Below are 26,023 nucleotides of genomic sequence, written 5' to 3'. Positions count from 1 at the left end.
ACTGTCAACTAGGGATTTCATAACGGCGGTGCAGGCCAAGTTGTCCCAGGCCCTTTGCGTTATAGCGTTAACATAAATATAATACATCATCTATGAATTACTATGAATATTTCAACTGTCATCAGGTCATCACGAATATCACGGTTCATGAGTTACAGCCTGATGACAGACGCACAGACAGACGGACGGACAGCGGCGTCTTAGTAATAGGGTCCCGTTTTTACCCTTTGGGTACGGAACCCTCATAATGGCATGCTATTTGCAAGGACCTTTTATTATATCAAGACCGTGTACCACCCGTGTACTTATGCGAAAAAACAGGCCGAGTGAGAGATCACTTAAATGGAGTTTATCCCTTTCTTTCACATGAAAAATTACAATTACTCCAGTCATGTGTAGTAAGGTCTGACAGTCTGTAGAGGCCTTATAAACAGCGTTTCAAATTTCTGAACGATGTCAAAATGACAGCCAATGAAAAAAAAAAAGTATTAGTCGATGAGTGGTGAGTTGAGTAAGCTCAGTCGCAATTAGTTATCTATATTTACAATTTATTTATATTCTTGGTCTTATACGTTTATTTTGCAACATTGTGGCGGTACATGTATCCTGAACATTTTGATCTGTAAAATTTCAATCGACCATATCACCTGGTTGATAGTGAAGTGCTTCTGTAATTTTATTAATGTAGGTATGTACTGACGCCCTGGTTATTTTGTAGTCTTGCTTAAATGAGTTATTGTTGTCGTAACAAAACGTGTTCCAAGGCTAACCATGTTCATGTGTTCCAACGATTAATTTAATTAGTGGTGCAGAGTATATGTTGTCCTCCAGCCGCGCCTACATACCATGATGCATCGCGAAACAATTGTCTTTGTGCTAATGCTCCTTGTTATTACGACACTCAACGACACTGCGTTTAATCCTATAAAAGTAGTTCTTCATTAACTGAACTCCATTTTAATGTATCATAATAGTAATACTTTACTAATTATATTGTTTCCTTATAAGATACTAAATTTAATGGTGTTACCAAAAAATCATTAGCAATAACTTACTAATAATACTTAATCAATAGCAAATACTACACAACGAAGACTAGGCAACACAATTGATTAATGCCACTTTATAGAATTAAATTATATTACATTTTGTTTAAGACATTTAAATATGAACTGATGACAGCTATATAATAGTTATATGGTTTATTTATTTTATAAGATACATATGGAAACTATGAGCAAGTTTTTCGATGATCTGGTTCTGACGTAGGTACTAGACTGAATACTTGTAAGTATATTATAATTTCAAAAAATTATCATTACATGATTACTGTGTCAGAGGTAGGTACCTGATTAAACATTTTTTTTTACAGAAAAAAGTATAAAAGCATATTGATTTACAAAGCATCTAACTGTCATATCACATTGATTTCTTAGGCACTGCGAAAGTGAATATAAAATAAAAAGGCAACATATGATGATCCTCCCAGTTCCCCTGCTATACACAGGCTCATTATATCCTTGAGAATTTATTTAAACAACCTGATTGATGTAGTCTTGCTTAAATAAGTTTTGTGGTTTCTTGCATTGTCCACAATTCATCTATTGTATGTGTTGTTAGAGTTTTATTTAGGATATACTTAGTAAAGTTTGGTTAATAAACAGTAAGTTTTATATTTGTTTCTGTCTACAAAATCATTGCTTCTAGTGAGTTCTAGCATTGGTCAAGTGCTCAGTATGTGGGTGAATCAACTTGTCTGTTCTACAAGCATGTCAGTAAGATGTGGCACAATAGTTCTTGCTGTGCGGCAATGGCCTGCTGGCTGACTAGACAAAATAACAACTAGAATTAGTTGATCCACCCATGTACATTTATATTAAATTGTGGTGTAACTATGTGTCACAGGCTTCCCCCTCATATTGTAACAGATCAAGTTTGTGCAGATTCTTACTTACCTCTTGCTTGTTTCATCTTTAGTTTGAATTGATATTTGCAGTTAGTTGTATTTTATAATAGGGTAGTATACTGTATTTAAAATAAATTATTTTACACCACACATGAAATAAAGCACTAGATAATTATTAGGAAAACACAGATAGGAGTTTTTTTGTAAACACATATTGGATAGAAATATAAAAAGTAGGTGAGTTGACCGTGACGTCACAATGTAATGTTTCATATAAATTCCATATTAGCAAATCGTTTTTACAGTTCTAAAAAAGTAACTGATTTGACTAGTAGGAAAATACCCTAGTTTTGAAGTGTTTTTTTTTTCTTATATGTAAATTTCAAACAAATAAATGTTGAAGTTTGGTTATACATAACTTTGGTTAAACAAGAAAATTACTACCACTTATTTTTTTTTTTTTTTTTCTTTTTTTATTTTATTATCACTTTTTACAGAAAAACCATATTCTCTGGCCCAGAATTAAGTTTCTCCCATGCCATTCTATTCAGAATTTTAGTAACATAGTGTTCAAATGTATATACCTAAGACCCATTTTGCCGGTTTTGCTAATTTGGAGGTATTTGTTTATACCATGCAACACTATTTTGATTTGCAAAATAAAATGTATACCTATGTTTTACAAATAAAGCATTCTTATTCTGATTAGATTTTTATCATTTATGATAATGATAAAAACACAAACAATTCCAAAATATGTTAAATATTACAGAACATTATCAGTGTGGTGCAAAATTGTGCATGAGTGAGGCACCCGCACACGTGCAACTGAAATGTGAGCAGTTGGGGCGTGAACAGCGTGAACAAGAAGCGGCGCGTGGGCATGGCGTGGCGCGCGCTTGTGGCCTGCGCCCTCGGGCTGCTAGCGCCGGTCCTCGGCACAGTCGTCGTCTACACCCAGGACATACCACACACTGTAAGCCATTTAACCATGCACTTTACCCTTCTATACTAGGTCCGTCCATAAGTTCTGTCACAAATATTTTTACTGTAAAAAATGTTATTCATCGCGCGGCGCCTCGGCCGAGGCATGTCTACACTGGCCGTTTTGTGGGCGAGGAAACTGCCTCACGCGTATGTTTCCTCTGTGTGGACCCGGCTATTAGCAATAACAAAAAAGGGTTTAGGGTTTGACATGTATGTATGCCCCTTCCTATGTTTCGATTATGAACCGATTTTGATGACCAATATGTCACGAGTGCCATGCAGTATATTAAAAAAATATTGAGTGTACTCAGTCAAAATTTTGGGGCCATATTGTATTAGTAAAAACCAGACAAGTGCAAGTCAGACTCGCTCACCGAGGGTCACTTTTTAGTATTTGTTGTTATAGTGGCAACAGAAATACATCATTTGTGAAAATTTCAACTGTCTATCTATCACGGTTCATGAGATACAGCCTGGTGACAGACAGACAGACGGACAGAGGAGCCTTAGTAATAGGGTCCCGTTTTTACCCTTTGGGTTCGGAACCCTTAAACCTATTGGGTCCCTACTGAACCTATTGAGTGCAGTATCAAAATGAAAAATGTTTAGGTAAAGGTAATGTTTAAATCCAGTTAAAAGTCCTTACTAACTTTGGCCTCGGTATAATCTCCATGACATTGTTATAGGTTATGTCCCAGGTGACCCAGGCAGTATTTTAACTGACATTCAAATAGGAGCTCCTCCTTTTCCTATTTGATATTACGGGCTAGTGCAAGTGTAAGACATGCGGATCGTAAGTTTTCTATTTAGAAAATATGTTGACTTGTTCCAAAAAACAGGGTTTGCTGTTTGCTTCGATTGGAGTACCACTTTCGTGAAGCTATTATCAAAACAATTTCGTAATGGGGACAGCCCACACGTTATCATCAAGGCATAAAATCTTTTGTTGTAAATATTGTACATAATCGTACCTTAGCATTATTTTTATCACATTGTGTATTCGTACATTTATAATTAGATATCCTACTGTGAAAATTCGACCCAGGTAGTTAAATATGGAGTTCATTAATTTCATTACACACTATAGGGAGGTGTTTCAAATCATACCCAAATACCTATTAACAGCACGTTATTATCCGAACCTCTTTATTTTCAATAGCAGTATGAGTAGACCTAAGCAGAAGAACGACTAGTCGCTCATATTGAATAGGCGGTTAAGTAAACATTTGATTGACATAAACACTTAATGATAAAGTAAATCTTATCTGTAGCCATTACCAGTCAGTTGGATATTTCCAGTGAAGGTTTATGGGTGATTAACACACGACGGGCTACAACTATTACTACGCTTATTATTATGTATTGAATCACAAATCGACGCTTGTAAAATGTGTAAATTCTGCCGTCGTGAAACAACACGGTTACTTGTACTACAGTGAATATAGCGCGCTTAATAATAGACCCACACTTAGTGTGTTTAACATGTGAACACTAATACCTACCTATCACTTGCGTTAGGAATGTGACGAAGTAATCATTTTGATTAGGCATTGAAATGCTCATTGTAATCGCTAGTATTTTCCGAAAATGTACGCACTCAACCCTTTCAATGCAGTACAAGTCCTGCAAATAGTCGGGCTGCAGCACTTGGTTTGTAATTATACATATAAACTTTATTATTGCAATGATGCACTGACATAAAGACAGTTTTAAGATAGTACGAGGTGTTTTAATCAAATGGGGCAGTGAGAGAAAATCAGTAAATATGTAAATAATATACAGTACCGGCCAATTAGTCAAGGCGCTAGAGTGCGAGATCAGATATTTTTGCGCACCTCGGCCGCTCCGATATAGGCGATATATCTGATGGCGAATGTACATTATAATAACCTTGTGTCTTTAGTGAAATTTTATAAAATTACAAAGTACATACCTATATAATAAACACGCAAAGGTGGTTAAATTGCAAACTAAATTCGGAAATGTTTTTGTTAATAGGGGATACTACAGCAATGTTCTGCCGCCAGAGTGCAGCACTACCGACTCTAGTAAATTCATAGACTAACTCAGCGGTCGGCAGCCTTTTAGCAGCCAAGGGCCACATAGTAGTTAAGGAAGTTGACGCGGGCCGCACTTTTGCTAATGTGTGATTTTATCAGACATTGTTGTTTGGCAATATTACATACAAAATAACCAGGGGGGCTCGCGGGCCGCTCGCGGCCCGCGGGCCGCTTGTTGCTGGCGCTGGACTAACTTATACATACTGTGCCTTAAACTGTTTTTTTGACAAGTTTTCACAGACAATCAAATATGACATTGATGCATCAAGGCGGTTTGTTAACAAGGGCCTACCGGTAAACGCGAAAATCGAAATTTAGTTATCTGCCTCTTTATCGCTCGAATATGCAAGAGTGATAGAGAGGCAGAAACCGAACTTTCGATTGTCGTGTTTCACGGTAGGCCATGTGATTGACGCATAATGTGTCATTGATTTTTGTTTACTGTATGTGCTAGTTGTGCCACCTACGCAGAGCTATGCCTAATATTCCCTATTAAAAAAAGATATCAAGGTGTAATTATATTTTTCCTGTAATATTTATGATAATGTTAATATTATGTATTTTTTTGTAATCTTCAGATAAAACGGGAGGGGGGGAGTATAGTATTTCTTTTTTTCATTTTCCTTCATAACTCAACGGAATGCACAACACGAGCTCTTTCAAAATAATACCCCACATGACTTAGTATCTATATAGACTTAATTTTGTGATAAAATAATAGAATTTAAAAAACCGGACAAGTGCGAGTCGCACTCGCCCACCGAGGGTTCCGTACTTTTTAGTATTTGTTGTTATAGCGGCAACAGAAATACATTATCTGTGAAAATTTCAACTATCTGACTATGAAGGTTCATGAGATACAGCCTGGTGACAGACGGACGGACGGACGGACAGCGGAGCCTTAGTAATAGGGTCCCGGTTTTTACCCTTTGGGTACGGAACCCTAAAAAAGACCCAACGGGTTAATTTGTACATAACTATTCTAAATTTCAAATCGACAGCGTAAGTAGTTCTCAAGGTATATTTCACTCAGTCTCATTTGAAGCATATCGAACGTTAATTTTAATTATTCGAGGTTTGTACCCGTTAGTACACGATCAAGATCACTCAGCTGTGAACTACGAAACTTATCATGCAAGAAAATTTAGCGAACGCTTTAACGGTGACAGGCGGTTTGGTGCAACCGACCCTGTGTACTTATTACGTTTCGATTGTCGCAGATAGTGGACGAATTCAGCGACCAGCCGGCGGCGTTCGGCGCGAAGCTGCCGGACGACGGGCTGCGGGGGCTGCTGGTGCGCGCCGAGCCGGCCGACGGCTGCGCGCCGCTGGCGCGCCCGCCGCCCGCTGACAACTTCACCGACAAGTGGATCGTGCTCATAGCCAGGTGACTCACTACACGACACACATTCCCCGACGGGGACTCGCGGACTCGAGCCTGTTTCCCGCTTCTACTTTTTAACCTAACACTAATAGTACCATAACCCGATTCTTACACCTTCACCAAAGCTTCTGCCGAATCCTTAACCACTTTGGTCCAACCAATCGCCCTAATTACTAGTACGAGAGTTTAAATTACATACAAACTATGTAATTAGCTACTGGTGGTCATTAGCAAAAACTAATAAGTTAACAAAACTATTTTTGCATATCAAGGGCATATGAGCACTTAAACTACTGCTGACTGGTATACTAAACCCAATAGCTACTGACCCCCTTCTTTCGTCTCTTTCCAACAAACAGAAGTGTCAAAATGACTGATAGGCACAAACTGTTATCAACGGTCTGTTAGATTTGACAAACGTTTACGAATAAAGCCATAAGTGGTTTTGACGACAAGATAACGAAAAAGACTGTCTTTATAATGTATTTAGTTCCTTTTCGAATTAAAGATTTGGTAAACTCGTTATTAGATATTTTTTCATGATTATCCAGGTATAACTGTACCTTCGATGTGAAAATCCGCAACGCGCAAGCGGCGGGATACGACTGCGCCATCGTGCACAACGTCAACTCCAGTGAACTCGGTGAGTCGCCCCGCCCCTACACATCCCTGCACCTTTCTGATTAAATTGTGTAATCATAAAAAGCAAAAGGTTTATCACTTTTAAATCTTCTATATCTGGGATACCGAGCTTTGCTCGGAAAACATATTATGGGCCTTGGAGGGAAAGTACCTTAAAACCTTAAGTTAGCTCATTTTATTTAAAATAAACATTCTTTTTTTTTCTAAACTGCATTCAAAGATTTTTTTAATTCGCTAGTCACGCCCGGGAATCGAACGGACTAAAAATTCCAAAAAATTGTCACTGGCTATTTTATTCTACTAGTTGATACCGTTAACGTTAATGATAACTGTTCTTCAAGAAACATTAGGTCTTACACTCGTCTGTCGTGTAAAATATATACAGGGTGACCTTAGCCATTGGACAAACCCTGAAATCCCACGTCAGAAATGCTCTAACGGTAATATTTATTTAATTAGAACAAAAGATAAAAAATAATTATCAAACAAAAGTAATTTCCAATAATCGACAACAAAAAGAAACACACTGTATTAATCATTGGCAGTGTTTTTGACAATTTGTTTGAAAATGTGCGGCAATGATGACATTAGTCAAAAGTCAGAATCTTATTAAAGTCATAAATAAAAAAGATAATCAAAACGGTCGAAGAAGGTTTTATACTATTTATTACCTCAGGAGCTACTAACACATACAGGTTGCTCCAAAGTAAAAAAATCCTAATTTGTTAATAGGGAATATTAGGCAAAGCTCTGCGTAGGTGGCACCTTTGTGGCACATACAGTAAACAAACCACATTGACACATGGCCTACCGCGAAACAAGAAAATAGAAATTTCGTTATCTAATCTCTCTATCACTCTTGCATATTCGAGCGATAAAGAGGCTGATAACTAAATTTCGATTTTCGCGTTTACCGGTAGGCCCTTGTTAACAAACCGCCTTGATGCATCAATGTCATATTTTATTGTCTGTGAAAACTTGTCAAAAAACAGTTTAAGGCACAGTATGTATAAGTTAGTCTATGAATTTACTGAGTCGGTAGTGCTGCACTCTGGCGGCAGAACATTGCAGTAATATCCCCTATTTCTTCGTAACCGCTACACCGATTGTTATGATACTTTGTATACTGGTTCTAAATACCCTAATGCATATGTACATTTCGGCTTTGTCCAATGGCTAGGGACAACCTGTATAAAATCGAATATTTAGTACCTACTCAAGAATATTTTTAGACAAGCAAAAAAAACTTTGAATGCAGTTTTGTTTCTTTTTAGAAATAAAATAATGTTTATTTTAAGTAATATGAGCTAACTTAAGGTGTTAAGGCACTTTCCCTCCAGGGCCCATAATTTTTTTCCAGCCTGTATATAATGTATTTAATATGTAATATTTGTGGGACCGAGCTTTGCTCGGAAAACATGAAAACTCAAAAATGCGCGTTTTCCCAGAGATAAGACTTAGCTAGATCGATTTTTCGCCCCCGAAAACCCCCATATAGCAAATTTCATCGAAATCGTTAGAGCCGTATCCGAGTTCCCCGAAATATTTAAATATAAATAAATATATATACAAGACTTGCACGTTTAAAGGTATACATCTTCATTACTAAGCAGTACCTAGTGTTGGAATGTGACAAACGTTCGTTGTCTCGGCTTTATATTAAACCTAATATGAAATGAATATAATTGAGTACGAGAAGGATAAGGGCATTAGTAATGAGAGTAATGATGAATGCGCTCATTATCGCTCGTGCTCGGGACGTTACACTGCGGAGATAAGTGGCGTGTTGTCGAGGCGAGAGCTTCGGCTAAACAGTATGCCGTACGAAGGGTGGGTGACAAATACTTTTGCTTTTTTCCAACATTCATTTAAAACCGCGGTTATTTTTAAAGTGGACCGTGCAGTAATGTTAATGTAATTCGTCTATTTTAGGGTAAGTACCATCACAGCTAGCCTACCTAAACTACATATAAAATAAATCATAATATCAAGTTCCTGTTAAAATCCTGTTAGTTGGGAGTTTTCCGTGTGCCATCCACATCGTCGCCGAGAGACTGTACGCGGTGTACGAGTCCATTATAAATACATTATACATTTTGTGTATGCATAAATCAATAACTACTAATTAATGAAGTCAAAAATCCGACGATTCGTGTTAAAAAATTAATATACCTAATGTGTTTGTGTACAGTTATAAGTAGTATCACGGTTAAATATACAAGTAGGTAAATATTCTTATTTAAGTGTAACAAATTTTACTAAAGTCGGTACTTTTTTATATAATAGGTACTGTTTTATGTATTGTTGTCATATTATTGGAGGCCACTAAACTTCCGTATCGCATTTTGACTCATTATGTTTTCCAAAGTGACTGCAGTGCAGATTACGTTATTAAATACATACCTACTAATAAGTATCGTAAATGCGAAAGTCACTCAATCTGTTTGTTACCGCATTACGCATAAAGCGCTGAACCGATTTAGACGAAATTTGGTATGAATATAGTTGGAGGCCCGAAGAAGCACATAAGGATAGTTATTATCAATCATCATCATCATAATCCCAAGCAGCCGAACGGCAGAAGCTAGTATCTAGACACGCGGCAGCTGTCGAGCCAAGTTCAAAACAACATTATTACAAGAACCATTTTGGAGCCACTTTTGACCCTTGCGTAACTCAAAATCATAAACATATGAAAATTGTCTTTTTTAAGGCTAACTAGAACACCTTTTTAATTAATATAGCTCCACCGGTTATAAAGATACAAACATCTAAAAATCGGGACTTTTCTCACTGACTGACTCACCTAACATCAAAAACCTAACCCACTTGGCTCTTATTTCACAGTTTATGTTTTTGATAGGATTGTATTTATGTATCAGTGTACCTACCGACCTACACACATGCCTCGATAATACGTTTTTTTTTTTTCAAGTCGGTCAATACAATCATAATAATGATTGTTTTATCTGACATCAGTTCGCGGCTCGCGTTGCGAATGATATCACCAAAATGTTATATTAGGTACTCGTACTGGGGACTGTAGTGGCAGCAACGTATAGTATATATATATATAGGGTACTTTGCACTATTGTCTCGGGCAACGTTTCTTGTTATGAGGTTATGACAGTTTTTGAGTCAAACTAATGCTGAACTGCTTACTTTATCTATGGTAAACATGACTGTTATTATCTTGAGAATGTTAATAGGCTTAATCACTACCATTATCTGATATTTAAGATCAAGAAACCATAATATCTCTAAATAAATTAATCAAACAGAATAGGGTATTTGACTACTAGTCAAATCAGTTTCTTTTTTCTAATTGTCAAGACGATTTTGTGACTATGGAATTTATATGAAACACTAGCTTGTGACGTCACGATCAAATTACCTACTCTTTATAGTTTTATATGGGTTTTAAAATAGAAATTGTATATATAATACTTCTAATAGTACGAAATGGTTTGTTTGATATTGTCCCTGGCCGGTGTATCTCTCGAACTTGACTGACACACCAGCGCGTGACTGGGTCATTTTTATAGTGATTGAAGTTTGATAAAGAATAGGCTCGTACAGTAGTAGACTAGTGTTGATCTGAAGGGCGTTGTCTGCCGCAGATACTATGACCACGAAGCACCCGGCGGGCATCGACATCCCCTCCGTGTTCGTGAGCGACATCGCCGGCCTGGCACTCGGCGAGTCCTACCTCTACAATTACGGGTCAGCTCCCCGGATTTTTATTTTATGTTTAATACTTTTATGTCTACGGGTTATGATTATAACCTGATATATATACCGTAACTGGTATATATACCGCGCGAACTTATATACATTTTATTATTTGACCGTCATTCCAATTAATGTTTTGCAAAAACTAATGATTAAAGCGTAAAGAGATTTATCCTCCCGAATTTCAAAAGCAATGATGTATTCTGACATTAATTACCTCTTTTGTTCAATAAGAGTTGAACAAATTTTGTTATGTACAATATTTGCCTTTGTACTGCCTATCCTGTGCCATAAATTTGTGTTTTGTACAATAAAGAGTTTATACATACATACATACATATTTCGGAACTCACGAGGTAATTTTTTTTATAGTACTTAGCTAAATAACGTTATGTCTTGTCCTAATAATTTTATCTAGCCCCATCGTTTTTGAAGCCTAAAAGTATCCCATAAGTATTCCCCGACGTGACGAACCTCAATGTACAGTTTCAATAATACTAATATTATCGTTAACGCTATTTGGTGAAATATTTCATTTATAATTATTGTCTGTCCCTCCTTACTTGCAGCTACTACATAATGGTGAACGGCGCACCCTTCGACATCAACACACAGCTGCTGCTTCCGTTCGCCATCGTCGTCGCCATCTGCCTCTTCATCATGATCGGGTTAATGGTGAGACTGGACCGTACCAATAATAACCTTTTCTCAAAAATGGACGGCAAAGTCGACTTTGCCGTTTAAAAAATTGGTCGCGAAGCGCGTAGTTTATGGTCAGTCAAAAATTAAAAAGTTAAAAACATTGCAGTCTCGATTTTGGGACTGCAATGTTGCATACAAATTCCATTATTTGTCGAGTTCCAAACTTTTTAAAAGTTGAAATGGCCATATCAAATGAAGGCACAGGCCCATTAAACAGCCAAACAGATGATTAGTACCGCGACTATTTAGCTGTCTCAAATAGGTTGACGTATTTTCGGCAGAAAAATACACTTCTATTTTTTTATTAAAAAAATAAAAAGGCGGCAAAGCTAATTTTTTCAATTGTTTCTACTTTTTTCTGTGAAAATATATACGTAAGAACGTTGCTTTTGTAAAATATTTCTATGATATTTATATTTCTTGCACCATTTTTGAGAAAAGCACTATATATGACTCGGCTGGAAGGCTACTTGCTGGCTTCGGATTCAATTAAACGGACTCCCAAGGTCGTCCGTTTAAAACGCTGCAAGTAGCTACTTCCGAGCCTCGACAATAATGTACTATTTCACTTCTCATGCTCAAAAAGTGCACCTTTATGTCGTGCGTAGACGACATAAAATCTATTACGACCCTTATTGACTTAGCAATAAAGTCCAAATTCTGCCATACAAACTGCCAGCCCTGCCGGCGCGCCCCCGACTGGCGCTCTCCCGATCGGCGTGCCCCGCGCCTCCGACCGGCCCAAGAACAGTTTTCTTTAGTCTTGAATAAATACGTTAAAATAACCTAAAATATTTGATTTTTTGGATATTTTCCTCGCAATCGAAGTGAAAAGCAGAGCGTACGAGAAGGGCATAAATGTCCATTTTTACCCTTGTCTACTATTTTGGTCTTCGCTTCGCTCAGACCAAAAAATTGCCTCGGGTAAAAATGGGTCACTTTATGCCCTTGTTGTACAATCTACTATTACTCTGTGTTGTTTCACTCAAACGCATCGTACTACTCATGCGTTAGGAAGGGACAGCGTGGTTCGCTCTCTAAGATCGGTTTTATAATAAATAAAAGTGCAGAATTCTCACTGTTTATCAGTGAAAATTCTGTACAGCTAGTAATATTATCGATCAAGAGTATAAAGCGCTGTGTAAAATAAGCTTTGCTTTGGCATTTAATAATGGTGCCTCCACCAAGCATAACATAACGCCTTCACCGCCAAAATAAAATAAGAAATTGCGTCGCGCATGAGCGCAATGTGCTTCTTGAATTAAGATTGAAGGGCCGCGGCGGCCGGGGCGCGTACCAGTATGAAGGTATCGCGGCTGCTCGCGTATCTTAGCTGTATACTTTTGGTTTGGTTTGTTTGTATGATGCTACTAGTTTAAAGTATTATTTTTGTTGACTCATAGAAAAAGTATTGTATACAATAGTGATATAATCAAGCTTTTCAATCTCGTCCCTTACTTAGGTAACTTAGCAAGCTTCGTTGCCTAAACACGGTACTCGACTAAAAAACACTCTATTATATCACGATTGTATAAAATACTAGATGACATGCAATAAACAAATAGTATGAGTACATTTTAAACATTTGTCATGTTACTATTACAATAATTTTAATACATATATACAAACCATGGGTATCGTCTTGGGTCGTCCCATTCGTTTTTCGTCAAGTTCTTAAATTAGTCCTATTCTGCTTTCGTCACTCATTGTACATTTGTCACAATCGTCGGTGGCTTTCAATGTAGAATGAGTGACGAAAACAGAATAGGACTAATTTAAGAACTTGACGAAAAACGAATGGGACGACCCAAGACGATACCAAACCATGCAGGTACTGTCTGGCAAACCATGTCGTCAGTACAAAAATGCGCGAAATTCTAAATGTGTGTGGGAGATTGACTCTTCTTGGCCACATTTATCAAATTAGCTGCCATTTTGTGAACTGTGAAAATTGGAATTAGTGTTTAGAATTATACTCAAAGTTATAACAAGGGTGGTTCGGTATACACAGATAGCGAAATGCGTCCGCGACCGTCAGCACGCGCGGCGGCGGCGGCTGCCGGCGCGCGCGCTGCGCAAGATCCCCACGTGCAAGTTCAGCAAGGGCGACCCCTACGACACCTGCGCCATCTGCCTCGACGACTACGTCGAGGGCGAGCGTCTGCGCGTGCTGCCCTGCGCACACGGTACATCATTCACTTGACCTCTCAACGGCTCGCCCACCAAACGCACACACACGTTCAACGCTGACGCCGACTAACATACATTGTTTAAATCAAATGTGTGGCGGTCGGCGTCAGCGTCGAGCGTTCACGCTTGGAATGTGCGTTTGGTGACTCTCGCGTAAGTCACATGAAAATAGCCACCGACATACAATCCAAGTTGCGCTCTCATTTGCTCATGACATGCTGCAGTAACTTGACATGAATATTAAGCTATAACTATGTTATTCGTTTTCATTCCTAGAAATTGTAATACAAAGAACATAGAGCGAGTAGAAAATTTGCGAGCAAAAGTTGTACTTGCTTTTTGTTAACTAACTTAACTAAATGCTAATTGTATGGCGGCGGCTAAGTTCTTGTGACTCTTTTAGGTCTTAATGGAGAGCTACAGGTCCATAGACCTTGCAAGACATTGTTGGATTGGTTTCGTGGATTATCTCGACAGTAGGCCTCGTGTGAACACTGAATAACTAATTTCAGCGCACAAGAGCGTTGAGACTAATCTGTAATCTTATTGCGAACTAAGCTTACTGCTGTAAACCTATCTATACAGTGCATAATTGACGGACTGATTAACTTGAAACATAGCTTCCGCCAGTTGTCAGTTTTAAAACTTCTTTCATGCTGAGAATTCACTTCATTTTATTGCTTAAAAAGTATTCGCGTCGCATGTGTTTCTCTATATTCTAGAAAAAACAGGCATGCGGTTGCGGAGCGTATTCATTCTAATAAAGCAAAGTAAATCAAGCAAATTATGATTATACACGGTTTGGTTACAACTACTAGTAGACGTATGGTTTATTTTTACTTCGTTCTAACGGTCACCATGAGTTCTCGCACGCGACTCTATACATCAAGCGCGGCTTCAAGTATGGACTCGCGCGCGAGAGCGCAACTTATGCTAGACCGCCTGGTTTCCTCTACACTTGTGTGGATAATCATTCCATATCTTTACACATCTAATACCATCAATGAATATTTATTGAATACAAATTCATGTTTCAATTTGGGAGGTTAATATAGAATTATAGATGGCGCATGTACGGCGCTGTACGACTGTACATTTTGGGGTAACTCTGGTTGTCAAAAGTTAACAATGTTTGCATATGGCACCTTACAGCGGCATCTTCGTCGGCTGTCAAACTCGGGACATTTTTTCTTGAACTTTACACTTCTTAAGTACCTATACAATTAAATTTAATAAATGTTTGACGATGATTTCTCATGTGATAGGACCAAATAGTGGTGAGCACGAGACCGGTCCGAGTGTATGGTCCTTATAGGTTGTAAGTATGTAAGGTGTTGTGTGTCGCAGCGTACCACGCGAAGTGCATCGACCCGTGGCTGACGCAGAGCCGGCGCGTGTGCCCCGTGTGCAAGCGGCGCGTGTTCGCGGCGGGCGAGCGCCGCGCGCCGCTCTCCGACTCGGACAGCGACGACTCGCGCGAGCCGCTCGTCACCAACACCACCGAGCCCACTCAGGTATCTACTCACTTTGCACTATGCTTTCTCTTACCAAGCCTCTGACCAAGACTTCGATCGGCTAACAACTATTATGATAGAATATATGTATTGTATATTAATCTTTAATATATTTACAATAGAATTTGTGGTTCCAGGGTGGCACGTTCGAGCCGCAGCGAGAGAACCCGTTCGTGCGCGCCGCGCGCTTTGTAACGCGCGCGCGCCGCTCGCAGCCACAGGTGACACATCACTTCCTTTAAGGCGGGATTCAACCAGTGTGCACATGCCTATTCATCTAAGCACACTGGCGGAATCCCGCCTTTATAAATAGGTAACACCGCAGTGTCAAACTAACATATACATACCTAGCCCGCCTCAAACTCTTTAAGTAAAGATACACTCTTCTTTCTAAGAACCACATACTCTCACTGGAGAAAAGCGGTTCTTTCGGCAGTCAATGCGTTATAAGTCACTTCTTTCAACTATGGTGTTTGTTCTTCTAGAACGAGGGACAGCCTGACGAAGAAAACAATACAGTGAGGACTGACGTTGAAAAGTAAGTGTTCCTTTTAATTGAACTTCGATAGAAAGTAATTATAGTTGGTTTTTTTAGCATTAGAAAGAACTTGAAAGAAGGTAAGCGATCTTGACATGTCTTTTAATTGAAAAACGCTTTTTAAAAAATCAATAACTATTACTTATGAAAGCAGAAGAATATAAATTATCGTATTACTGTCATAATTGTTACATATTTGCCGTAACTTATTTTTAAAATGTGTTATTCAATTAAAAGACACATAAAGATTGTTTACCTTATTTCTAATGCTAAAAAAACGAACTATATAATTACATACATATATATTAAAGATAATAGTACATACACGAAAGATTTTTTATGACGAAATACTTTCTTCAGTGGTCAAAACGAAGACACGGATCCTCTGATTCCGCCATCGGCACCTGCGGACGGGCAAAGCACCTGGTACCTGTCCCGGTCGCGCCGCACCCGCCGAGCTCGCGCCGCCGCCGCCGCCACCGCCGCCGCCGAGCCGCCCGCCGAGCCGCCCGCCGAGCCGGCCGCCGCGCCGGCGCCGACGCCGCTGCTGCACGCCGGCGAACACTCCATCAACACCGAGACACAGTGCCGCGGCGAAATCGGGGTCGCGGCCCTGCCCGCCCCACAAAACCAGCCCTCACATGTTCATTTATGAATGGCTTAATTTGCCTCTTATGTGCAATAAGATAAATCCTTATTTTAACATATTAACGTCGATAACTCATCGAGATTAAATCAAGTAGCAACTGTATGTCGTATTTCGCTTGGTTAAATTGACTATGAAAATACTTTAGGCCTTCAATGTCGTTCAAGGCAGCAGGACAGTTTATGGCTCCCAGGTTTATTAGTGTTATCATGTATATATTTAAATAGGTATTTAGTTTGGTTTCCTATATCTCTAGAGACAATTCCCGATTTCTCCTCCTATTTAAATTTTAGGCTTACCACAGAAGGCTTACCTACTTGTGTTAGTATCAATTATTATTGACCTACCTTTATTTTTTGTCATAAATACACATATGTTTCTGAAATTATATTCCGTTCCATTACATCAATTATTTCTTACGATTTGTATAGCAGATAGTTAGGATATATCTTAGGATTAATTTAAATCCGTTGTGTGACGCAATTTAAATTCTTAGAATTGAATTTGCTCAATGAAATAACCGTCCGCCAGTGGTGGCGTCTACGCGGCCTCAGCCGTCTGCCTCGCGGCGAGTTTTACACGTTGATACAATAAAAATACTATAGTCCGAGTCGAAAACACAGACGTGGCTCAACGCGGGCTCCCACCACGAGGCCAAACCACCCTCATTTTCCGGTAAACCCTACTTTGGTAAATAAAATATTTCACTTGACTGACACATTTTGACACATTTTAATTGTGATGTTAAATAATGTAAAATGAGGTTTCCTTTAACGGCTAGGCCCCCACCCCAGGACCCGACGCGTGTCGCTATCCTTCAAAGTAAACCCGAAGGAATTGTTACAGGCCCCCTTTATCAATTAAAGAAGGAAAATTGGCATTATCTAAAAGAGCCGCAGCGTCATGTAAATAATGAACAAATAGTATAACCTCCTAACTATAATTTACATTAATCAAGAATGGCAAATAGGTTGTGTGATTCTTGTTTGCTTCTTGCGGATATTAGACCGAGGGTGCAAACTTCTACTCAAGTATATATGTATACAAAACAATGACAACTTGCATATAAGTAAATAAAATGTATATGCTGAAGGATGTTGTAGACTATCTTCTGTTTTGAATTCATTTAATTCAAGGACCTATATTGTATCAGCGTAGGTACCTGGGCTATAACCGCGAAAATAGAAGTTCGCAAATTGCGGGCATTTTTCTCTGCCACTCTAATTACGCCTTCATTGGAGTAAAAGAGAAAGATCCCCGCAATTTGCGAATTTCGGTTTTCGCGGTAGCCCCTCTGACTCGGCACGATTTGCGGTATTCGTGGTACCATTAGACCATTGCTAGTAATATATGTAAGTTCAACAGATAGAAAATCGATACCTTCAATCGGCTTGAGCATACAAAAAATATTTGGTACTAACCGGATCAATTATGGGTCAGTCACAAATGTATACTGTTCTCTGTTCCAGATAGTTAAATATTGGCGTAATAAATGGCCACAATTTTGATACAGACCAATAGGTACAAGGGCGGTTTTGGCAGTTATTTATAGTCACAACCAGATATTTATTAGGCTCCATCTATTAACAACTCACACAATACCTTCAACTTGTCACTAAGAGTGGTATTCCACTTGTCCAATTTCTTTGTCCAATGTGCATTGCGTCTCACTATACCTACACATTGAACCAACATATTGGACAGATGGAATACCATCCGAGGGAATAGTATTAAGACATTTATTATTTACTTATCTACTGTTGACACGCTTTACGTTATAGTATTTACAGACAAGTGTAACTAACAGCTATGAGAACTAAATGGGATTAAAAATATGAAACCGCACCGACGAAGTCTTGTTAACAAATTTATTTGCCACACGATGTTTCCTATTCATTGAGCAGAACAAACGTATTAAATCGATTACATTCTGCGAACAAGTGGACAGCCTGTTAAATAACGGTACCCGACTTTGCTGTAGGTACATGCCTCATAATATCTCACCCACAAAGGGCAAAGCCTCTCTTTTCTACAGAATGATAAATAACACGATTCACTGGGCAACTACAGTAAAGTGGAAAGTTGCCAAACTTTGTATTATTTACTCGTATGTAGTTCTAAACCACTGACTTGTAAATCGTACTTGTATATAATGTTAATTAATAATATAAAACTTGTAAGTTCAGCTTATCATCAAGTCACAAGGTCGTAAAATTTTAAATTATACGATGGTTGCACTGACGCCTTAGCCACGAAATACCCGGAGGGTGTGTTCCGTGGACCTGGGTAAGTTTCCCATATTTGAGCGTAGAATAAATTCGTACCTATAATCACATAAATTAAAAAATCAACTCATTTCGTTTTACGAAGTGAGCGATGTTTTATTTTAGACCTTACTTTGTCGCACGGGTTGAGATGTTGAATTCTATGCCAAATTCATGCACGTCTGGGGACCGATTTTTAAATTTCGAGTGCTCCAATTCTATTTTCGTCACTAGAAAAACGGCGAAATGCTATTTTTGAAATATAAGCGATAGAAATCGGGAATCTAGTGGTGTTGATCACTAGTTTTCAACTATATTAGTAGAACTTAAATGCCTACAGTTAGACCAAGACAAGTCTGCAACGATTTTGATAGCACGCAGTGCAGTGTTATTTTAAACTTCAAACTTATGACACTTGCACTGCGTGTGCTATAAAAATCGTTGTTGACTTATTTTGGGGTAACTCTAGTGGTGGAAATAATATTAAACGAAATACTAGAAATCGAGCGGTCGAAATTCAATAATCAGCCCCCTGAACTAAATGTCTATATAGGTACATAAGGTCCTATATAGGTACATAAGATCACGTGAAGTGACGCACGTCGATACCGAACATAGGCATGTGTTCCATGCGTATACTTATTAGGCCCTGAGGCCGTACCGTAGAACGAAAATCATTTTTTTTTTATCTGCCTCTATCGCTCGAATGTGTAAGAGCGATAGAGAGGCAGATAACGAAATTACGTTTTTCGCGGTAGGTCCTTTAGACCTAAAGCCCGTCACAGACGTAGCTTTAATGTATATAAATATATATATATATATATACAGGGTGATTCATGAGACGTGAGCAGGACTAATCCTGCACACTCAGTAACTGATAATTGATCGATCACCGTCGTATTTAGGCGAAACTTTTTAGTGAGGGCTAGTTTAATTCTCTACAATCATGGTCACCCTACAAGACCTAATCGCCGAACATAAAAACTCTTTAACCGTAATGACAGTGTTATGATTACGAAGAAAATAACTGTCAAACTTGAGTGAGATACGCGTTTTCAAAAGTAACCAGCCGTGATGACAGTGATGACATTAAATTTGACACAGAGTATCGGTAGTTTAGTATTGTAATTTTAGGGTGACCATGCATGTCGTAAATAAATCAATAACTTATTTTTCTCAAACATGCAATGAAATATTGATGTTATGTTCCTTATAATAGGCTGCGAAGTATGACGTTTCAGGTGCGGCTAGGACAAAAGGTCGTTAATGGAATTTCATACACATCTTGCAGGCCTAGGCCGGCAAAGTCCTCTTTTTTAATTTTCATTTCACAGATATTTGTGACACAGCATCGTGGCATTCATCCATTAAAAAAAACTAGAGGCAGTATTTGCTTTATGGTTCGTAATGACACTCTGCCACTACGCCTATAAAAAAAAAAAAAAAAAACAATGTTTGCTCAAATTTGCAGTTTTATTTGTATAAAATCAACATGAACTTAATGAATAATACATATAATACATTCTATAATTTTAAATTATAAATTTAAATACACAAATAAAAACATTTAAAATATTTCATCTAAACGTTAGCGGTAAAAAGGTCTACTCAAACACGCGTAGTTATATTTTTTAAATTGTTATGGAGGTAAAGTTGAAAAATATTCATTCTGTTTTATTGGATTTATGGTGCGTTGTTGATTTTTTGACTTTAATATGAGTTCCGACGAAATAATAAAATTAATATTAATTGTAATCGTAGGTGTTGGAATTGGCAGCGTAAGCAGAATTGATTTTAATAACTTGCTGCCTCTGCCGCCAAGACAAAGACGAAGTATGTATATGGTTGCTTATGGCAATTTTATTATTTGAGAAACTAAGAAAAATGGCTTACAGTTTATTAGAAACGGTTTTGTGGCATATTTTAAATGAATGTAACTTCAAATTCGTCAACACTGTGGAAATTATACTTATTTACTCCATGCATAAAGCAACGATGTATGTGAAACATGATATCAACATGAAAGACTATGTAAATTTATGTGACGAAAACGACAGTCAGACGGATACAAGGCGAAAAAATCAAAATACATGAAAATATACGGGTAGTAAAAATACACGACTCGTGTAAAACATACGCGTGATAATGATATAGGTACGTGTTGGTTATATTTTGGGTGTAGTTTACTTTTAGTTTTTTCTATAAATAAAACTTGGGTTCCGTGGATTTTTTATTTTATTTATTTCATTGCATGTTTGAGAAAAGCACTATACATACCTCGGCGGGAAATGGGGTTGCCCGCGCTCAGACCTATTCGGCCTCGCTTCGCTCGGCCGTCTATATGTCTTCGGCCGGCAACCCCTTTCGTCCCGGCCTCTGTAGTAATGTACTATTTTCAACATGACTAAAAAAATAACGTTAATCTCACTAATACTGATACGAAACAGTTGCTTATAATTTACGACATGCCCAGTGTTAGTCCTGCTCACGTCTCCTGAATCATCCTGTATATACCAACATATAAATATATTTATAGCAAGGTAACTTAAGATATATTTTACGTTTACGATATACAGTGTGGAAAAAAATTATGGGTCTTGGAGGGAAAGTACCTTAAAACCTTAAGTTAGCTCATTTTATTTAAAGGAAACATTCTTTTTTTTTTAAACTGCATTCAAAGATATTTTAAATTCGCTTGTCATGCCTGGGAATCGAACGGACTAAAAATTCCAAAAAATATACACTGGCTATTTTATTCTACTAGTTGATACCGTTAATGTTAATGATAACAGTTCTCCAAGAAACATTAGGTCTTACACTCGTCTGTCGTACAAAATATCTATAAAATTGAATATTTAGTACCTACTCAAGAATATTATTAGACAAGCAAAAAAAAACTTTGAATGCAGTTTTGTTTCTTTTTAGAAATAAAATAATGTTTATTTTAAGTAAAATGAGCTAACTTTAGGTATTAAGGCACTTTCCCTCCAGGGCCCATAATTTTTTTCCACCCTGTATATTATGTATTGCTATAAATAATATACATTTTGATATTTTAACATGTAATATTTGTGAGACCGAGCTAGCTTTGTTCGGAAAACATAAAAACTCAAAAATGCGCGTTTTCCCAGAGCCTAGCTAGATCGATTTTTCGCCCCCGAAAACCCCCATATAGCAAATTAGATCGAAATCGTTAGAGCCGTTTCTGAGATCCCCGAAATACATAAGAATTGCTCGTTTTACGAGTTCATGTGTTACCTACTTATCCGTCATAATTTCATAGAAGTTTGACTTTTACTTAATCGTTACAGACTTATCTTGGCCTAAGGGTCTAACTCTATAAGATTATAGCTACGTCTGTGACGGGCTTTATAGCCAAGGATACGGCGCGGGGAGCTCCGGGCCAAGTTGTACCTAACTCTGAGTTGACAATAGAACAGCTGAAGACCAATACACAATATACACACATCATTAATTACTAATGTTAATTGTATAAAATTTAATAACTAACCTAACCCTTAATTATTATGAATGGTACCTAAATAGCTGTTAAATAAAGGAGACAGTGTTTTCGGTGACCGAATATTGATGTAAAATAAACACACATGTTAAGCAAATATATAAAATAGAATTCGGAAATCTGATGGGAATAAAGATAAAGAATAATAATTAGTAGTGATTTTATATTTTTTGGGAGATTTGGTTTAAATTCCGTTATATTCTGAACACGTAATGCATTGCTGCATTTCTGCTTATGGAAGCACCCTTGCCTTGCCCAGGCATCCGCAGCGAATCTATTTAAAACGTACCTAGTCGTCGTCGTCTAATTATTGTAAGAGCGATCCATTTTCATTGCTCTTGACTTAAAACAACTTAAGACTAGAGAAGAATCATTATCAATATTTAATAAGTATTTCTTTTGTGTATCAAGCGTATTGTTAATCACGTATGTGATATACGGATTTAACTATTCGTTAAATCCGTATATCACATGATCGATCAGTTTGGATATTTCCGCCGTGAGGTTGATAATATTCCTGAATGATTAGGTTCTTGTCGGATTCATATTTTATTTGCACGATTCATTTTCATATTTCCTATACATTTGTGGATGCTGTTATCACTATCGTAATCCAAACATTATAACGATTAAGATTTAGATTGATTCATAATTCATGAAACACATTCATTAAAACTTCTTAGTTGGCCTATTTTCCATATATAAAACGTTTGTCTCCTTTTTATCAGTTTTCTTATCTCATGTGATATGAAATACTTTTCTTTAATGTAATATTTTTGTTTAGTCAGTGATGTCCTTTATTTTAATGAGTCCCTTCCATATTTAATATTACGTTTGGGCTTGGGATGATAAGCTTAAATTCTTTTAGGGTATAACCAAAGAAATAAAGTGGTTTGACACGATTATCTTGTTTTATTTTGTATATGCTAACAGCCTCCTTTTGTATATGCTGCCGACCATGACGCCACACGCCACCAGCCGCGAAGGGCGGACCACTACCATGACGCCACCAGCCGCGAAGGGCGGACCACTACCATGACGCCACCAGCCGCGAAGGGCGGGCCACTACCGGGCTATGGCCGTCAAAATGAGGGTCATACAAATCATTTTGTCTGTTTAGTACTTGTTCAATGTATGACTGTGAACATCTGGTTAGGTATTTTTGCATGAAAGTTTATATTTTTCTTGATACGGGTATAGTAGTGACGTATGTAATATAGGTAGCAGAGCCCGGAATTTTCGCGGCAAAACAAAAGACTGTCGCAATCTTGCTAGAGTAAGAAACATTTTTTTGTCGATATCGATAGTTGTGTAGGTGTGTTGTCTAATACAAGAAAAAACGGTCCACCGAATATAAAAATATTTAATAAGACAATTTACGTCAGGTTTGTCTAAAATTGTGTAGAGATAGATACAATTAGTATACATAATGCAATAGTATAAATAAATGGCTTTATAGTTATAAACGAAACTGTTTACTCCCAGAGCATGTTGAGAAAGTAATGATTATCTACATTCTACTCCTATTAATATCACAAACCAAATAAAATGTCATGTGCCGCGGTGTGTACTGACGTGTATTTCGAAGAAGACATTGCATCTATTTCTATATAATTTTAGACAAACCCCACGTAAATTTTCTTCGTAAACATTTTTTTATTAGGTGGGTCGTTTTTTCTTCTATTAGACAACACACCTACACAACTATCGATATCGACCAAAAAATGTTTCTAACTCTAGCAAGATTGCGACAGTCTTTTGTTTTGCCGTGAAAATTCCGGGCTCTGATAGGTAGGTTCGTTTGAGTCGTGCGTTCCATCGTCGCTGCTGACTCTGATTTAGTGAATGAGATGATGTCAATGATTTGTTTTTAGGAAGCGGGTGTCATTAGCTGCATTATGAACCTACTCAGAAAGAGGACAAGGTTTTTTCTTTACCAAAGATGGCCAAAAGAACCGCAGTCAGTTTAACCCTTAAACCATTTGACATTCCTTTCTAGTCATTCGATTTCGAACCGTAATTCTTATTGAAGAGATATACGTTTTTGTTGGTTCTCTTATTTATCGCCGAAAATGGTATGGCCGATTATAACTTCCCAACTCACGTTTGGCGGATTTTTATTTCGCCGAATTTTCATTTCCCAACTTTTCAAATCTTTTTTTTTTCATTTGCCAACCGCACACTTACCAACTAAACGTTTGATCTGTGTTTTATAATGCCAATTTTCTAAATGCCAACTTTCATGTCGTAGAATGTTTTAGTTGGCATAATATACACTTAGTTGTTTATTGTTTACCAATTGTTTCATTTGGTCAGACTGTTAGACCGGGAGATAGTGACACATTTTACTGGGTCATTTGTACCAGTATGGCGGTTCGTCAGGGGTCTAAGTACGTAATGAAGGAAAGAAAAATGATGGTCATAGCGCTGGTACCGGCGGCCCAATCGCGTGGGCGTTAGTCGAACGTGTCGGATAAAATACGAGTGTCGAACGATTTGTTCCACAAAAATCCTCGTATTTTCCGATAGTCCATAAAAAAGAAGTAGGCGGTAGCGTAATGCCATACTTCTCCGGTGTGACTTACAGCCCGCCATACTGAGGCGAACACATTAATTTAAAAGAAAACAATTCAATCATTTGTGCCAAGCTAATTTTTGCACAGGTGATCATCGTCGAGCAGCCATTCATGGACATCACCATGCCATACTCTTCGGACGGTTCCAAATGGCCGCCATACCGCCGCAAGGGAGTTAATTATTTTTTTTTGATAAACCTTCTAACCTAACCATATCCAAGTCGGCTCTGCCCAGGAAGGTCTTGCTCGCTCGCTGCCACTGGCTTCAAATATTAAAATATACATTATAAAAAGTACAACAACTCGGCCATTTTTGATTGTTTGGTATGTATCTTTTTCTTATTGGTAACTTGCCTAATGTATGAAAAGCGAACTGTAGCTCCAACGAAACGTTATTCGCCCAAGGGTTGTTCGACCAAGTGAAAGATTTGACAAATGATAAGTCTCCCAAAAGTTTAGAGGCGTTATAATAATCTGCTTTACAATAATTCTGCCAATTGAAACGTTGCCATACAAAAATTTGCTAATCGTTAGTTGTCAAAGTGAAACGTCGGCGAAATGTTGGTTGGCAAATGAAATTCCGCCAAAAATAGTTCTGCGAAAAGGCAGAACACCGTTTTTGTTTAAGTATGATGGCAAGTATGTTGCCGCTGTGGGCTTAAGGGTTATAGTTATTCAAACGGTCTACATATTTCTGTGTGGTCTACTGGTTCTAACTTTGGAATAGTATGCATTTTCTGAGATGATTTTTTCGGCTCCGGCCCTAATATGTTAACACAAAAGGTATTGTTTCTTTAATGCAGCGGCTACATTACCAGTGCTACTGACTGAACCGGAACAAACCCAGTAAAACATAATATATTAAAGGGTAATTAAAAGGTAAAATTGCTTTTTTAAGCAATTTTACCATCCTGTGTATATGGTTCAAATTCATGTAACAGCTAATTCTGTTACCTGGCTCGTTATCTCAGAATGAGCTGTTACATAAATTTTAACCTTAATACTATCCCGATGGCTGTTTTTTAAACAATATCGTTGTTTTAGAACGCCCGGAAGACGGCTCTGCATAAAAGAAACAAAGGCTTTTGTGTTAACAGATTAGGGCCGGAGCCGAAAAAATCATCTCAGAAAATTCATACCATAACTAAAGTTCGTTTTTTTTAGCATTAGAAATAAGGTAAACAATCTTGATGTGTCTTTTAATTAAAAAACACATTTTAAAAATAAGTTACGGCAAATATGTAACAATTATGAATCTAATACGATCATTTATATTCTTCTGCTTTCATAAGTAATAGTTACTGGTTTTTAAAAAGCGTTTTTCAATTAAAAGACATGTCAAGATCGCTTACCTTCTTTCAA

At 37.7% G+C, this 26,023-nt stretch overlaps 2 protein-coding genes across 3 annotated transcripts in view; one reads left to right on the top strand and one right to left on the bottom strand.

The window, feature by feature from the left end:
* The window catches only part of LOC134805076 (solute carrier family 22 member 3-like), a 48,775-nt gene extending 46,804 nt beyond the window's left edge, over positions 1 to 1,971 (bottom strand). The window contains exon 1 of the mRNA XM_063778361.1: positions 1,956 to 1,971. Coding sequence (XP_063634431.1) covers positions 1,956 to 1,971 — 16 coding nt within the window. The remainder of the gene's footprint in view (positions 1 to 1,955) is intronic.
* Positions 498 to 22,987, top strand: LOC134804954 (E3 ubiquitin-protein ligase RNF13). 2 transcript variants are annotated; one of them, XM_063778249.1, is made up of 11 exons: positions 498 to 684; positions 2,679 to 2,882; positions 6,174 to 6,340; positions 6,889 to 6,980; positions 10,600 to 10,702; positions 11,281 to 11,386; positions 13,425 to 13,599; positions 14,951 to 15,117; positions 15,255 to 15,338; positions 15,603 to 15,655; positions 16,016 to 22,987. In XM_063778249.1, the coding sequence occupies exons 2-11, from the start codon at positions 2,790 to 2,792 to the stop codon at positions 16,308 to 16,310; spliced, it is 1,335 nt and encodes a 444-aa protein (XP_063634319.1). In that variant the 5' UTR covers positions 498 to 684; positions 2,679 to 2,789; the 3' UTR covers positions 16,311 to 22,987. The 2 variants fall into 2 exon arrangements, with proteins under 2 accessions (XP_063634319.1, XP_063634318.1); XM_063778248.1 differs by having other exon boundaries at positions 498 to 688.
* Positions 22,988 to 26,023: the final 3,036 nt, after the last annotated feature.

The sequence above is a fragment of the Cydia splendana genome, chromosome Z, assembly GCF_910591565.1.
Source record: "Cydia splendana chromosome Z, ilCydSple1.2, whole genome shotgun sequence".
Lineage (NCBI taxonomy): Eukaryota > Metazoa > Arthropoda > Insecta > Lepidoptera > Tortricidae > Cydia > Cydia splendana.
Note: the sequence above shows the minus strand (reverse complement) of the source record. Positions and strands in the feature narration are given on the sequence as shown.

Excerpts from the sequence above, each read along its gene's own strand:
- LOC134804954 (XM_063778249.1), top strand. The coding sequence starts at position 2,790 with ATGGCGTGGCGCGCGCTTGTGGCCTGCGCCCTCGGGCTGCTAGCGCCG. Across the intron at positions 6,981-10,599 it reads CGTCAACTCCAGTGAACTCG|ATACTATGACCACGAAGCAC; the intron begins GTGAGTCGCCCC and ends TGTCTGCCGCAG. Across the intron at positions 13,600-14,950 it reads CGTGCTGCCCTGCGCACACG|CGTACCACGCGAAGTGCATC; the intron begins GTACATCATTCA and ends TGTGTGTCGCAG.